This window comes from Neurospora crassa, linkage group II (assembly GCF_000182925.2).
Source record: "Neurospora crassa OR74A linkage group II, whole genome shotgun sequence".
Taxonomy (NCBI): Eukaryota; Fungi; Ascomycota; class Sordariomycetes; order Sordariales; family Sordariaceae; genus Neurospora; species Neurospora crassa.
Window position 1 is genome coordinate 3,027,250 of NC_026502.1, and position 15,720 is coordinate 3,042,969.

Below are 15,720 nucleotides of genomic sequence, written 5' to 3' on the forward strand. Positions count from 1 at the left end.
TCCCAATCGATGTCTCTTCAGTTTCTTGACCATCTGCGCTGCGAGATGTATGGGGATTTACAAGTCGATACAAGCTGGACGAGCAGTGCCCCAATGTCAGGGATATATTTAGACCCAGCTGAGGTCCGTTATTACACTACAGCCAGCGAGAACACACTAAGTATGTACAGCATCAACGTCATTACCGTAACATTTGGCGATTGTTGTAAGGTAATCTTCTTTTCTTCCCGGAGACTGTAATAAACAATCTCGCCAATGGGTACGTCAGGAACGCGAACGGAAATCAGGACCCCCGCACTGCCAGGTGCTTCTGCGTGTTGCCGGCCGGCCGCTAATGTGATTTCTTGCATGGCACCCCCGATTGATTGCTGCTCTCAGTCCCCCCTCTTGTCCTCTTTGGGCAATTGGCTTGATTCTGCAACTGCACTTCCCTTGAAGTGTGATTGAAGACGGCATGTCTTGAAACTCTCATTCGCTGTGATATCCAGTCCAGGGCGACGAATGGCTTAGGTTGGTGGGTGAGTTCTGTTTTCGAATCCTGTCACTGTTTCTTACACTAAGTAGTAAGTAGTTTACACTACAAAGACACACTGCTGCCTTTTTGAACTCCAACCGCGCCAACAGAACCACGATCCAATCAATAGACTTCAATGGAGTTGTTTGGTGCTGTTGCCTACAGAAAGAAAACCATGGCTCGCAGTTCACATATGATATTAATTTGTATTGTCCGTTGACCTCGCAAGCACGCAACATCCTCCCTGTTTCGGCTGCGCACACCGGAACTGTTTCTTTCGAGACATCTTCTTGACGACATTTGGCACGGCAAATGGTGCTACCCGACCGTCATCGACGACTCGCTCCCGTCTAGCTGAGCCCCAGTCAAGTGTTTCCTTTCCAAGTAACCCTAAGCACTCAGCTATAACACGCGCTCCCGTTCATTTCGTGCAGCTCAGCTGCCTGTTTCCACTTCCCCGCATCCTACCATCACTCGAGGATTGCTGGGAACGGGCCGTCAGTGCAGAGTGCCGCAGGCTGGAGTGCCAACCGCCCGCCCTCCGTTTCTGTCGCTCACCGTCAACACCATCACACCTTCAGTCGTGACGTCCGACTCCGTTACGATTCGTCACCACCCGCTCCCCAAGTCAAAGGGTTTCAAACGGTGGCTTATACCTACTACAGTATAGTACTGTACTCTTCTGAGACCATTACGTGCATTCACAAGCGCAAAACTCACATCAGCTCTTGTTTCATCTGAGCTTGGTTGACCATCCGCATGTGCTCATCCAAATTGGGTTGATTAATCCACCCATAGGGCAGAACCTGGACGGGAGCCCCAACGACCATCGGACCAAGGCGGCGGCAACGCGGATCGCGGATCGTGACGTTGGCACACACGCAGCCTGCATCACGAAACGGCGATCCCGTCTTTGCCCCCAAAATACCATCATCTCAATCCCACTTTTTTTTCACATTTTCACAATAAGTCTCACTCAAAGCACTTTATTGTGCAAGCCACGCAAGGATGACTTCATCTTCATCCACGATTATCCGTATCCCCCGGACCGATACCGATCAGGAGGATGAGTGCATCCTGGGCGATGTTGTCCACTCGGGAGGGTCATCCGCGAGGGGATCGAAACCGCTGAATCTCAAAATTATTGCTACGGAGGGTGAAGAACCGTATGCGCTCACGCGTAAGTCCCCCGGAATCTTGTCGTTATTTTTGCTGCTTTATTCCGAGGCCTTTGTGCACCGATGATCTCCGCGGCATGGAATTATGCAGGGGCATTTACCCTGCTATGCTCATGTCGGTGCATCACCTCAAGCAATCACCACCAAGCCGTGATGCGTGCCATCTGTTGTAGTGACACTTGTAAAGAAACAAACCTTAGTCAAGGGGAATTTACATGATCCGGGCCCGTCGACTAACTAACACATACACCCGCAGTAAAACATGACCACATTAACGACCTCCGCGCCAGCAGCTCCGCCTGCTCCCCCACAGAATGGCAATCCATCCTATCCTCCCTCTTCATAACCGCCTCGCCAGTAGAAGGCATCGAAGCCGGCGCCGAAGTAGAAACCCGGGGCAAGAAAAAGTCCATCACCATCACCATCCGTCGCCGCGTAGCGGGCATCAACCAACGGCTTGGTGCCCTAACCCTCCTTCACTCCCCTTCCTCCGAGATCCAGCTCTTCGACTGGTGTTCGCAACTCGCCATCTCCCGTCAAACCGCACTCACTTCCCTGTCCACCTCCGCCGCGCAGGTCGCGGATCTCGAGGCCCGTGTGGCTGACCTGAAGAAGCAGTTGGAGGAACTCACGCAGTCCAAGGTTGAGCAGGAGACCGAGCTGTTGCAGAAGTTCAGGGCGCTACTGAATGAGAAGAAGGCCAAGATTCGTCAGCAGCAGCAAGCTTTGAGCAGTAGAGCAAGGCCAAGGTCAGGTTCGCGAGAGAGGTTGTTGGGGGTAATTGAGAGTGCGAGGAGTAAGTCCGGAGTTAACGTACCGGAAAGTCAATTGGATGAGGATGAAAATGAGGAGAATGAGGAAGAAGAGAGTGGTGCCAAGATCGGCAGGATAGGAGGAGGAGGAGGAGGAAGAGGACGCGGAACAGGATCAGCGAAAGCAAGGACAAACACAAGAACCGCCCGTGTCTCCAGACCAGGAAAACGAAAGGCTGCAAAGGACGTACCATCATCAGACGATGATGGAGACGACGACAACGACCACGCAAAATTCGAAAAGATGGATGTCGACGAGCCGGAACCTGAGCCAGAATCAGAGCCGGAACCATCATCAAAGACGACCACCATGGGACAATCATCTTCTAGCAAAACCCTCGATCACGAGGACGTCACTGATAACGACGAGGACGAAGATGAGGTCCTCAATAAGACATCTGACCGCAACACCCCAGACCGCGACGACGATGACGAAACAGCCAGTGAGCCCGATGAGGAGGATGATGGGACTGTAGAAGCAGGGGACAAGGATCTTGATGTGCCGCCGCCTCCTTCACCGCCGCCTGCTAGACGACAACGCACGGCTGCGGCATCCTCGACAGCGACGACAACCCCTCAGAAAAAGACGACGGCTTCTGTTGTAGGAAAGGGAAAGGGAAAGGAGACGCTAACGCCCATTTCCCATACTAAGAGGGCCGGGGCGACGGCTACGAGAGCGTCTCAGCCTGCTGCTGTAGTAGATGAGGGGAGTGAGACTGAGTCTGATGATGAGTTATGAATGGACGGTGGACGTTGAACGCGAGTCGGGGGAGCATGATGTAACGATGGATAATGACTAGACATGTCCCCAATAACAGGTATCGATGGCTGAATCCTATAGTGGGAATCCATGTCCAGTAAAGTGATATTCGCAATAAAAGCTGTTTTATGGGTATTAGCACTGCATGTCAGACTCTATGTGTATATGTAGTTTTCCAAGCCTTTTGTCCGCTTTCGGTAGACATCCCACGAGCAATCTTGTGGGCTTTACCACTCCCTAGTCTCTAATCAGCCTCTTGACTGCCTGGTTCCCCGGCCCAGGACAAAAGAATCATCCACCATCAGTTACCTCTTCACTCTATTCCATACCTCGCTGAAGACTTATTTCAGCATCGTCCCTTTCCCATTCGCCTGCCCCCCTCCAGGAGGAGCAGCAGCCTTTGAAGGCAGCACAGGTAACTTCCTCCCGTAATTCCCCAACGCTAACTTGGTGCCGCATGTCAAACACTCCCCACCCTCGGGCACCTCGCAAAAAATGCTCAAGCAGATACTGCACACAAACCCCGTATCAATCACGTTCCGATGACAGAAACACGCCGCCCGGAAATCCACCGAGTCCGCACTAGGGGTGACCAACAGATCCGCCACGCTAGCATTACTCCCCAGAAACTTCTGGCCTCCATGCTTGGCCCCTCCCTTGGCCGCGGCGCCAAGGGCCTTCTCGCTCGCCTTGTCCTCTTTCCCCTTATGTCCCCCATGCTGCTGCTGAGACCGCTGGTTCCCTGCCGCCGCCAACCCCTGTGGCGCGCTCCCGCTTCCAAACCCAAACATCAAGTACTGCAATAGTCCCCTCGGCTCCTGCGCCCGTATAAACGTGCCGCGCGTAATATAGCTCGCCTGCTGCAAGAACGTTGCACTACCCCGCAGCGCCAGCGTGTCGATGGCAATGCGCGCGTGCGCCGCCGCGAACACAGCATTCATGGTAGGGATGTACTGCGAGGGGGAGCTGTCGCTTACGCTGACCACCAGGATGCGGGCGTGCAGGCCTGCCAGGCCGCCACCGCCGATGCCAGGGAGGGAGGCTGCGTTGCCGCCGCCTGGGCCGGCGCCGGAGGTTGTGGAGACGGAGGACTTGCCGCCTGCGGAGGAGGGGGTTGGGCCGGTGGCGGAGTTGGAGGGGGCGAAGAGGAGGGCGGTTTTGTTGATGTGCGCGAGGGCGAGGGTCAAGGCGCCGGAAATCTGGGTGGTGGTTGTAGAGGTGATGTCCTCGGTTGTGGTGTCGGTTATGAGAGATCGCAGGGAGGAGAGGAGGGAGCGCTCGATTTGGGCGAAGAGGGGGTATTTGTTTGCGGGCGGTGGAGATTGTTGTTTACTTGTGAAGGAGGCGTCGCGCATTTCGATGTCTTCGTTTGGATTTTGCGGGTGTCGGCCGGGGTTCTGGTCGGGTGCTGTTGGGTAGAGCCATACTGCCCGGTTCGTGTGTGATGCTATGAGAGCTACTTGGTTGGAGTTATTGAAGGCTAAGTGGGAGTTGACAAATATTAGAATGTTGGCGAGCGCTTTCGTGAGTGGGAGGACATCGTTCAGGGCGGCCCAGGCGCGTGGGTTGGTGTCGATGATTATGGTATAAAGGGAGGGGATATCATCGGTGTTGTAGATTTCGTAGTGTTCGGAGGCGTCGACGGCGTCCTGGACCGTCATCTTGACGATGATCTGGCAGGGACAGCCTCAACTCGCTTCAAGGTTGTGTGTGTTGTAGAGCTATATCGTGGATCGAAGCCAGTTGGTGTACATGACGTAGGCCTTTTGTCGCCGCGATACTCAGTGCGCCGGTGCTCGTAGGGAGCTTGTCTGGATGCTGGATCGAGAGATGGCAGGATAGCTAAGCGGGCGCTCTGTTGTGTGATATTCGTTATAGTTGTTGTCTGGATTGGTTATGTCTGCTGAATAGGATTGACGCGCCCAAGAAGACCTTCTCGTCGAGAACACTGCAGATGCGATAACGTAACGGAGAAATGCGATAACGATTTCGGGGTTGCAAGCGAAACGCGATCCAAGTGAAGGCCAAAGGATCCTGGTCCAAGTGCACACGCTACCACGTGATACCCGATAAGGCAGATTGCCGGCATTTTCCTTAGTGGTCAAAAGATATGCAGTTAGAGCACTAACATGCAGTTAAACATACAGATGTAGTCCAGTTCTCGCTTTCCTATTGGTCAAGATATCCTAGCTCCTCTATGTACAATGATATCACCTTCATCCGAACATGTCCTTCATCTCTCATCTTATTCTTCTCTTCCTGCTGTGTCCGATTCTAGTTCAACGACCCCAGCATTACCACCAAAACAGCCGGGTGATGAACACGCAAGCGTGCATAACTTTTGACACCAACAGCGAGGTCATCTTTTTCCTTTGATCCATCCACACCATCACATGTTCCCTTTTCGGTTTATTCACATATCGTACGAGGATCTCCTTTAGAAGGATGGCGCAAGACTGTCAACCGAGAGTGGCTTAAAGTCACCGGCTGTGCAATTCAAGGTGTCCTTGGTCTGTAGTCGGGCTCTTATTGGCTTAGGGGTTACCCCGGTGACGACAGCTTTACGTTGGAAGCCTATGGCCAAGACTATCATCGATAGGTATTGTGAGGTTTTGAGGAAGAGAAGTACAAGTATCTAAGGAAGGGGCAGCCAGGTAGGTAAGGAATAGACAAAACTGAAGCTCAATTTAAGACATTGTTCTTTCCATGCTCTCGCAATATGTAACTGCCTTGATTACTCCCGATTATCTACCTCTAGCACTGTAACCACCACCGAATATTCCCCTATGGTAAGTTGTTCAAGTTCCCGATCTTATAACACCCTTCACTCATACATAGTAGACACAGGAATCTTTCAAGGCCGGCGACATTATAACCCCGGTAGCTCTTCCAGATCAAAGAACAGAAAAGCGAACTTGTCTTCCGAGACAATAATTTACCTTCCAGAACGACGGCAACTTAGTTCTTCATGAATATGCCGAGCCCAGGTGGAACTCATGCGGTCGTCTCTCTATGGACAAAGTGGACGCTGGCTTGTTTCGACCAGTAACGGCAATATGACAAACAGTCTTCCCGGTGGTCATCTCGAGCAAGATGCCGACGCACCGGAGGAAACTATAAATCAATAGTCCAACATGACGGTGCCGCGGTGCCGAAGCTCGATGGAGTCACCCCTGGACCGGCGTTAATGGAGGCTCGGCACAAACATACGAACCCTGTGATGTGAAGTCTCTGAACCCTACTGCTTTTCCTAGAAACAATAGTTCGACAACCGCGCATCCACCTATATCCGCGCGGTCGATCTCAGTTACCGCGCCGACCACGTCCGTGGTGGATCCCCGAGGAATCCTGTCTTTCCCCGGTCAGCGAGTTGCACTCATCTACATCACGGACGACAGCCAGGGGTCGGCGCACCGGGGGGGATATCACGTGGCGGGCCAAGGGTGCGTCAAGTTCGAATTCGGTGTGGATCACGGCCGTTGGAAATCTGTGCGTGGGCGTGAAGGGGAAGCAGAAGATTAGTACTACCTACTTACGTGGCAGAGTGAGATGGCGGGGCTCCGAGGCAGGGAGCGGATGCGAGGTTGGCTCAGGAAGCTGGGGATATGTGCCCATATGCCGGGGGGAAGTGTGCGTGACAATGTGATAACGGCGGCCCGGTGGGTGGTGGAGGGATTATCATGACTAGGGGGGAAATTAGATGATGTCGTTTATGTGGGGTAGACGATGGGATGGACAATGCGAAGGTGCAACTGCCACTGCAGTTCAACGTTCAATCTTGCACTTTTTTCCAAAAGATTTGCAAGAGCAGTCGAGTCGACCACGAGCAGTGTTCCTCCACTCGAATCTTGACACCGCACCATACCTGCCCTAGCGAGAGTTCGTCAGAACCCTTGGGGAAGCCCACGGACCACTTCAAGCTGTGCTTTTCCTCCAGAATCACCAAGACGACTGCCCGAGACCAAACCACCATTTCGATGTTACACCAACGAGGACGCCAGCTCCAATGATCTTTTGCTACAACGTTTTCGAGTCCTCGTTATTGCTCAGGGGTAGTAAACAAAGCTCGTAAACTGACCCTAACCCTGGTGCTTACCACGACGGGATGCAGTACAATACACTACAGCGTCCGGAGCCAGGATTGGACAGAATACTTATCATTCGATTTCTCCGTTGGCAAAGTCGGACCCCGAGGCATTTCTTACTAATGATTCGGATTCTCCAACCTTCCCGTATTCCTTCCTTGCTAGTCTACACCAGCACTCTCACTAACGCGGTGTCGCCGTTCCTTCTCAGCCCTCAATGAGTGCAGTCGAGGTCACGGTGAGATAATGCTTACGCAAAAAAAGCCCGAAATAAGGAAAGAGGGCATCCAGCCAGATGAAACGCGGGAAATTGGAAGGACAGATTCAAGGTAACGGATCGCTCACTGTATTCCTTCCTTCTTAAAATGCTGCTGTGTACCTCTACCATGGAAATGACCCTTTTGATCCCGCCCGTTCTTTTTCTCTATTTCCCTTTTGCCTTTCCTCCGTCTTGCACTCAGTCTCTTTCCTCCTTCTATTCTTACATTCAACTTCTCGACTTTATCCCCATTCCGCTTTGCCTCCTTCCCTTTCCCGCCTCAAGTCCGCCATACTTCCTTCTCTCTCTCTTTCTCTCCATGTTTCGTCCCCGTCAGAGCATCTCCCATTCATCAGGGCCCGGACCCCATCTTCCAATTCACGACCTCAAGGTTCATCATAAACCCTGAATCTCTCAGTACTTGAAACCACACCCCGAGCGACAAAACTCCGGCCCAACATTCCCGTCATTCTGGTCCTGGTCCTCATCATTGGCGCTGTTCGCGTTGTTCTTTACAATGGTCTTGTGTCCGTCGCGACACCAGGCGCAGAGGCTCTGGCCGGCTGGCGCGGTGGAGGTGCAGCCGCACGAGTTGCCGGAGGTCTTGTGAGCGCAGTCGGGCATTTTGGCGGGTGGCGTTTTTGGGGTTATAGCTGATAGCTGTTGGGAGTTGTAGTGGTTTTTGCTTCTTCTTCTTCTTCTTTTCGGTTTCGGTTGATGGCTGGAAATGTGCTCGAACTGTGCTCGAACTGTGCTGGTCTTGTCGCTGTCGCTGTTTGCTGCTTATGTAGATGCGATGTTGCTGTCGTAGTTGCTTAATTGATGTGATGCCGGTGATACTGGAGCTAAAATTGGAAAAAGAAAATAACCCAGGGTGTCGATAGGGCGCAGCTATATAGCCGAGGTTGATGTTTCTCGTGATGGCAAAAAAGAGAGGCTACAGACTGATCATGTCTGTTTGATGGTCATTCATGAAGTCATGAGAGGTGATGCATTATCCTCACTTTCTGTGCAAGTGAAGCAAAAGTCGAAGTTGCCAAACAAGCAGAGGTAACCTCAAGTTATGTTTGGTAGTGGGGCCTGGAAAACAAATGCAAAATGAGCGTTAAGCGCTAGATGAGAAAGGCCAATCTCGGCTACCAAAGCAATGGAGATCTTCGGATTGTTTGCCGGATGCCGGTGATCGTGGACATTCGGTAAGGACGGAAATTTATGGGACGGTGGGACGGAAGTCATCACCAGTTATGGATTCGGAAATTTTTGCCCATGATCATTCTATTTATTCACACTAAATATGCCTGATGGAGATTGTGTTTTCCATCTTGGGTGGCAGTGAGCGGCTCGGCTCGGTACCGAGATGTTGGCCCACGACTAGACGTTGGGACTTGAGATATAAAATGCCGTCCGGTTTGGATTCCCATTGATGGAGCGTTGGTACATTTGGACCTGCAAAAGCATAACATGACGTAAGGTCGTACTCATTTACCAGTGGAAGCATGGTTGAACCCATGGGCTCTCCTCGTTTGGGTGATTTTGGCTTGGAAGAATTGCTGTATTCTTTTGTCAAGCGATTGAATGAGAAGAAGAGTGACCACTCAAAGTCCCACGCCCCGACGATACCCAGATCACACAAGAAAAGGTTACCGTCAATCCCATACATATCGTGGTCACGAGACCCTCATCACATCGTGTAGCCTTCTCTTTTCCCGCTGACCTGAGTTGTTAGTTCCGTCTGGAAATATGCCCGTAATGTATTCCCACTTCCGAGTCCTACTGTGTACAGATATCATGATGAGTCGATACCCTCACCAAGTCCGTTCCAAAGCATACACTACTACAAACTATCACTGGAACCGAATACAAATAAAACCCGAAAACAAACAAGAAAGAAATGCAAACCCTGCAACAGAAACTCCTGCACGTTGAAAAGCGCCAGTGGGGAGCAAACCATTATACAAACCCAGTCAGATATATCCCTATTGGTGTTTCATAAAGAAATTGAGAAGCACGATCCCCCAGTCTCTCGCCTCAGTAGGTGCTCTGTCCGCTGCATCTAGTCCCGATGGTCATTGTGTCCATGAATCTCGGGAAGAAGCTGGGCGGCAAGCTGAGCGTCGACAGAGTTACTGCTCACACAACAGATTGTTAGCTACCACAAGTAACCTGTACATAGGGGCGTTTTCATCCCTACTCTTCATCATCATCATCGTCATCATCATTCCCAGCTGATAGCTGACCGCTCTGCGACCCTTCCACTGCGTCATGGTCTTGTAGCTCGTGGCCAAGTCCCTGGAGGTCCTCAGTTCCCTCCATATCCGCCTCCGGGGCCGCCATCCTCACGCCTAATTGCAAGGACGTATACTGGGCATTCTGATGAGCCATCTCCGTCTGGTCTGGGGCAACATTCTGCTGATCAGCACCAACACCAGAAGTCCCGTTGGTAGTAGTAGTAGTAGTAGTGTTCTCCTCAGGATTCGGTCCAGCAGAAAGGGCCTTGGCCTTGCGCTTCCGGTTGGGGGTAGGGCCCGTATACAGCGAACAGGCTGACGTGTTGTCGAACCACTTGCAGTTCGAACAGCTGTTATGGAAGCTCCCGGGCAAGATCCGACAGACTATGAAGGGACCCAGGGCATTTTTGGTGCGGCGATCAGCACATTGGGTGCACTGCACCGGGGCATCTGTGCCGCGTGAGTGGATGAGCAGACCGTTGACGTAACTGGGCCGCTGAGAGGCAATGTGGCGGGCCGTGATCCATCCGTTGACAAAGTAGATGTATTCGCGACTGGGACAGTCGTTGAAGATGGCCCGTTGCGTATCGTGAACAAGAGAGTCTGCAGTCAGGGCGTCTTTAACGCGGATGGCGACAGCCGCCAGGGGTTGCTCCTCCTTGGCCGCGTTCCATGCCTTGACCAGCGGGTTCTCCTGGTAATCATCCTCCTTGACTGTCCTATTCGGGCGACCGGGAGGACGGCCGCGGCGTCTCTTGGGAAAGGCCGCAGGAAGCTCTCCTCTTCCGCCCTGGGTGATATCTCCACCCTCTCCCTGGACAGCAGCTAACGGCACCGGGGTGCCCGTCTCCGCACCCGTCACTGGAGAAGCGATGGTGTGTGTGTCCGTGTTGGGATTGCCGGGCACGTCCGGTGCGAGAGCATGGTCCTCGGGTTGCGCTCCGACCTCTACTACGCCGGCTCCCGAGTCTGCCATGGACGTGATGTCGAGAAGGGTATTGGAGGATGGATTCGATGATGAAGGGAAGGAGGACCAATTGGAAGTGAGCGGCCTACAAGAAAGGTGGTGCTGGCGTCACGCCCGGAGGCTTTATTTTGTACGGAGTACACACAGTACAAAAAAGCGAGGATGTTTTGACTGTTGTGTTGCTTCCCCAGTGTGCACGGGCCATCCTCAACGGGCATTCTTCTTGGCAGGAGAGCCTAGACTACGATAGGCCTGGGACCCCCGGGCAGATGCGTAATGGGGCGCTCCTCATGCTGTTGCTGTAACCTGTAACTGCCTATGAAACCCCCGCTGATGTTCCTGCAACAACTGAACCGCCAACTTTTACCTCAACCACCTACCTCACCCGACCTCACTCCTTGACAAGACAAGACAAGACGTCCATCCATCAACATCACGGTCATGTCCTTTCGTTCAGCTGTTCCTTTGTTCTGCATTTGACCTCCATATACCCTGGGCCTGTTGTTCATTGCATTGGCGGCTTGCTGTTTCGGGGACCTACTACAACACCTCGGTCGTCTGATTCACGATAAGATACATACCTCTATTTAGCGTAACCTCGGAATCTCGAAGCCCGCAAACAAGTCACCGCCAACAATCATCATGTCGAATCCCAATGCCCTCCTCCTTCTCGCTGACCACATCAAGCTGTCGCTTCTTGAACGGCAAAGGGCAAAGACGTTGAAGCTGTCGAGCGACACCCAAGATGGCCATATTTCCCGATCACTTGACCAGTTTCGTGAGGGTCTTGAATCTGTCCGAGCCGAGCATCAGCGTCTCCATGAAGCCGGCGACGAAGCGTATGCTTGGTCCTCTTCCGCTCCTTGACAATGGTAGTCGCTAAAATGAACATACCCATTCAGAAAGGCCTCCACGCTGAACGATACGCTCTCGTCGCTCCAAAAACAGTTTGACGACCTCACCTCCCAATTCCACGGCTACGCTTCGCCTGCTACCACCTCAACGCTCACCCAACCCAACGACCCTTCTCTCGCCCAAGACTTCGCCCATGCCCAATCCTCGAAACCCATAGCCGCGTCCACGACGACTCCCCCGCCCATACAGCGTCGTGCCTCCAAGACTGTCCGTTTCTCGTCACCCAACAGTGACCTCGAAGCCCAAGCCTCTGCCGCCAACAAGTCTGCTCGCTCTCAGCTATTTCCATACCGCGATGACCCCGTCTTGGATGACGACTCAGCTGGCTATCGCGACACCATCGATGGGCACGATATGGACAACACTCAGATACACGCCTATCATCAGCGGATTCTGGAAGAGCAGGACGCCCAACTTGACGCTCTAGGAGCTAGCATCTCACGGCAACGCGAGCTGAGCATGCAAATTGGCGATGAGTTGGACAACCAGGTCACGATGCTCGATGAGAGCGAACGGGCGGTGGATAGGCATCAAAATGCCTTGGATCGAGCAAGGGATCGGGTGGGCCGTTTTGCGAGGGCAGCAAACAACAGCGGAGAGGGAAAGCAGATGGGCATCATCCTGGCACTGATCATCATTTTGGTGCTTCTGATTATTATACTCAAGTGAGTATATGGGGCGAGTCTCAATGGAAATGCCCCAAGACACATTTGCTTCAGTGGACACAGACATTGTTACAAGTTTGTCAGGCAAGTGTTTCCTCAACAGGCCAACATGAGAAGAACATCAACGGCAGGCTTTGGAGGACCTCTCATTCACATTCTCATCCTTTTTTGTTGGACTGGGTACAATCATGGGTATTTGAATTTCACATTGGCGTGGGGCATCGCATCATGTACAACGGTCGCTTATACAGCAAGCGCTTTGTGGTACAGGATGTCATTCAATCTTTTTTCGAATTCGAATTAACATACACACACCACTGGGTCGACACGTGTTTGTGTTTGAATCGGAATGACTTTGTCACAACAGGGCTGCTCACTTACACCGGACTGCCTAATTCATCGCCGACGCCCGACTCTAAAGGAGACATAGACGGTCTAGAACTATGGCAAGGAGATGACACCTTGTCATGTCGGCCGCCTCCCAACAACGACTCAATCCTCCCTCGAACTTGCGACTTATTTTAGTCATGGAACGACCGGACTCTATACTACGTTACCGGTTCTGGAAACAGTAGCCCTACCTACAGGGATTGTCCGGTAGTAACCATGTCATACTCGTCATCTTCTACTCGTTCGCTCATAGTCACTGCTTCAGGCCGACGGATTCAACGAAGGGGATTGTAGTATAGTGGTCAGTACTTCTCGTTGTGGTTTCTCACAGCGATCCGAGAGGACCCAGGTTCGATTCCTGGCAATCCCATGTTTTTGGCGCCCTTCGGTTAACCATGCCTCACGAAACTTTTTTGGTGTTTTCGGCATGGCTTTTATTGAATTATGCTTGGTGACAGTTTTCCATGCCTTTTTTTCTCGTTTTGGTTTTCGCTTTCGCAAGTGGCGGGTTATTACTGACACTGTCTTGGAGTAGTGTTCATTGCAGTCGGAAACCGAGAGGTATATCTCCGCCTTCATGTCACCACCTTCGAACAATCAAGGAATCAAGTATATTGCCAGTCTACAAAAGCCTACATCCTCCCGCCTGACCAGGCACTGCAATCAACTATAAACATCTTGCACTCGGCAATCATTCATCAACTGAGCCACACGTCTTAGACGGATTAAACCCGAGCTGCAACCCTAGGCGGCGCATCATCTTTCCATGTGCTATGCTGTGATGTTGGTCCTTAATGTCAATAACTCTTCTAATTCTTCATCAAGGCAAGATGGCCGAGCGGTCTAAGGCGCCACGTTAAGGTTAACCCTTAATCTCCTCTCCGAGTTCCGTGGTCCGAAAGGGCGTGGGTTCGAATCCCACTCTTGTCAGAATTTCCCATCGTCACCGAGCATCGGTGTGGTGTTTCATTTTTTTCTTTGTTGTTCAAACCTTTTTTGTCAATGTATTTTTTTGTCAAAATTGGCTGACACTGGGTGTCAAGGTCAATGATGATTCCTCTGACACCTTCTTGAGACTCAGCGTACAAATCCGCTCTTTACATTCCTAGCTCTATAGATAATAGCTAATATAACAAACTTGAGCTGACAGTAACGGGAACTGGGTGGCCGAAATGGTTGAAAGTTAGTATTGAGTAAAAGATATTGTTCGTATATGCGAAGTTGGGAACACAAGCTTGAAGTTCAGTTCCTATGCTCAACCACTGCATTAACATAAACAAGCCTTCTGCCGTTACGTATCAACTTCCAGCCGGTTATATCGAGGCCACGAAGCACGTCTTGAATATAAAAAGAATGCGCCACAAAGAACACCAAGAGACCTCAATTTAAAAACACCAATGGAAAAGTCATGATGGTCCAGTCCAGGTAGCACCAAAAAAGTGGGATTGCCAGGAATCGAACCTGGGTCCTCTCGGATCGCTGTGAGAAACCACAACGAGAAGTACTGACCACTATACTACAATCCCTGTTACTGAAAGATTCAAATTAAAGTAAGACTTAAGAGAGCAATGTGAGAAATCCGAAAAAGAGTCACCCCTCTATCCGTCAACTCCAGGCACCTTTAGGATTACTCGCTTTAGTTGTAACACTGTCGGTAATCCCGCCAAAAAGGCAATAGTATCTTATCTTGCTTGGGCTTTATCGCCCGCTATCTTCCTCATCCCTCACTCAGATGTGAAACTCTGAAACCCTGAATTTTCCAATCAGTTATTGGCTGCTGCGGGTTGCAGGAGTGATCTGATGGTTGATAACTGACGAAGTGACTGATGCCGTCCACGTGGGAGCATGTACTCCATTCTTCCTTCTGCATGCGAACTTTAGTGCGCTGGATGAAGCCACCGTCGACACCATCACCAGAAGAGAGAGACCTCAGGAGACCCAAACCACAAAAGCCCAAAACTCCTCCTTACCCGCCATAACGTTATTCGTCGGTCTTTGCCGGATTACCTCTAGCAGCCCTACTTAATGTATGGCGGGCTTGTGAATTAGCAGTGCGGAATGGAGGCCGCCCTTTAGAGGTAGCCAAGCCTTTCTCGAATCCCGGGGGATATGGCACGACCAAAGTGGAAAGTCAAGAGAACCTATGTAAGTTTGTTAATGGTGATACCTATACGTTCATGCTGGCTTGCTGGAAGACAACAGTCACTTTCCCTCCTCAGGTTTTTCTTCTCCCTGAGTGAGCAATAATGCAAATCTTTGTTTCTAGAGAAGCCAGAGAGGTGGACGGTTTGTCATGAGTTAGTTGATCCGGAGCCTCTGGTCGATCATGATGATCACGGAAGGATGTTGAGAACGCACTTGTCCGACGTCATTGTCTTTTCGGACGCGGTGAAAGTGTCAGGGACGGGGGGTTGGTACAACCGGGTCGACGACCGGGAGTGCTATATTTGAGGTTGTTAATAGCCCGGAGATTAACTCAAAGCTTAGGGAGGAGTTAATGCTTTTTTTCTTTCAAGATAACTTGCCGTATTTGGCCGGTATTATTAAGGAGGCGTTGATCTGTCATCGACGTTTACCCCTGAACAGCCTCTGCTGCGCTACTTCCCTGGATTTAACCATGACAGCTTCTTCCCTTCCACCACTAACCCCCATGGCCTCTCCAAATTACCCTCTTCCCCTTTACAACCCAAACCCAAAACTAGTGTCAAATCAGCCCAGACTAAGCCACCTCCTTCCCAAAGAGCTTCATGGTCCGTGTTCGCCTGGCTGATGTACCGTATCCCCGTGACACCCGGTTATTTTCGTGCGTGCCGGAGGAGGAGACCCAGCAGTACTTGACTCTGACTCAGAGCGATGGATATCTCGTACGGATACCCCCAGAGACTAAGAAAAGGTTCCGTATGCAGGACCGTTGCAGGGTACCTTGTGGCAAAGGAAGTGAAAATTG

The 15,720-nt window shown here is 51.5% G+C and overlaps 5 protein-coding genes and 3 non-coding genes across 8 annotated transcripts; 4 read left to right on the top strand and 4 right to left on the bottom strand.

Moving 5' to 3' along the window:
- The first annotated feature begins 679 nt into the window (after positions 1-679).
- Positions 680-3,395, top strand: NCU01581 (hypothetical protein). Its single transcript, XM_951125.2, has 2 exons — positions 680-1,694; positions 1,949-3,395. The coding sequence occupies exons 1-2, from the start codon at positions 1,523-1,525 to the stop codon at positions 3,241-3,243; spliced, it is 1,467 nt and encodes a 488-aa protein (XP_956218.1). The 5' UTR covers positions 680-1,522; the 3' UTR covers positions 3,244-3,395.
- Positions 3,225-5,244, bottom strand: NCU01580 (transcription factor TFIIH subunit Tfb4). The gene has a single exon (XM_951124.2). It carries the CDS (start codon positions 4,923-4,925, stop codon positions 3,606-3,608), a length of 1,320 nt encoding a protein of 439 aa, XP_956217.1. The 5' UTR covers positions 4,926-5,244; the 3' UTR covers positions 3,225-3,605.
- Positions 5,245-7,678: 2,434 nt separating this feature from the next.
- NCU01579 (hypothetical protein) lies at positions 7,679-8,669 on the bottom strand. Its single transcript, XM_951123.2, has one exon. It carries the CDS (start codon positions 8,230-8,232, stop codon positions 8,023-8,025), a length of 210 nt encoding a protein of 69 aa, XP_956216.1. The 5' UTR covers positions 8,233-8,669; the 3' UTR covers positions 7,679-8,022.
- A 466-nt stretch (positions 8,670-9,135) lies between these two features.
- Positions 9,136-10,917, bottom strand: NCU01577 (hypothetical protein). The gene is made up of 2 exons (XM_951121.3): positions 9,800-10,917; positions 9,136-9,734 (listed from the first exon to the last, which is right to left on the bottom strand). Exons 1-2 carry the CDS (start codon positions 10,810-10,812, stop codon positions 9,662-9,664), a joined length of 1,086 nt encoding a protein of 361 aa, XP_956214.3. The 5' UTR covers positions 10,813-10,917; the 3' UTR covers positions 9,136-9,661.
- A 206-nt stretch (positions 10,918-11,123) lies between these two features.
- NCU01575 (SNARE complex subunit) lies at positions 11,124-13,532 on the top strand. Its single transcript, XM_951119.3, has 3 exons — positions 11,124-11,642; positions 11,706-13,074; positions 13,309-13,532. The coding sequence occupies exons 1-2, from the start codon at positions 11,446-11,448 to the stop codon at positions 12,385-12,387; spliced, it is 879 nt and encodes a 292-aa protein (XP_956212.1). The 5' UTR covers positions 11,124-11,445; the 3' UTR covers positions 12,388-13,074; positions 13,309-13,532.
- NCU15270 lies at positions 13,058-13,143 on the top strand. Its single transcript has one exon. It is a non-coding gene; the product is annotated as a tRNA-His (tRNA).
- Positions 13,533-13,597: 65 nt separating the features above from the next.
- Positions 13,598-13,703, top strand: NCU15271. The gene has a single exon. It is a non-coding gene; the product is annotated as a tRNA-Leu (tRNA).
- A 510-nt stretch (positions 13,704-14,213) lies between these two features.
- On the bottom strand, positions 14,214-14,299 carry NCU15272. Its single transcript has one exon. It is a non-coding gene; the product is annotated as a tRNA-His (tRNA).
- Between the last annotated feature and the right edge of the window lie 1,421 nt (positions 14,300-15,720).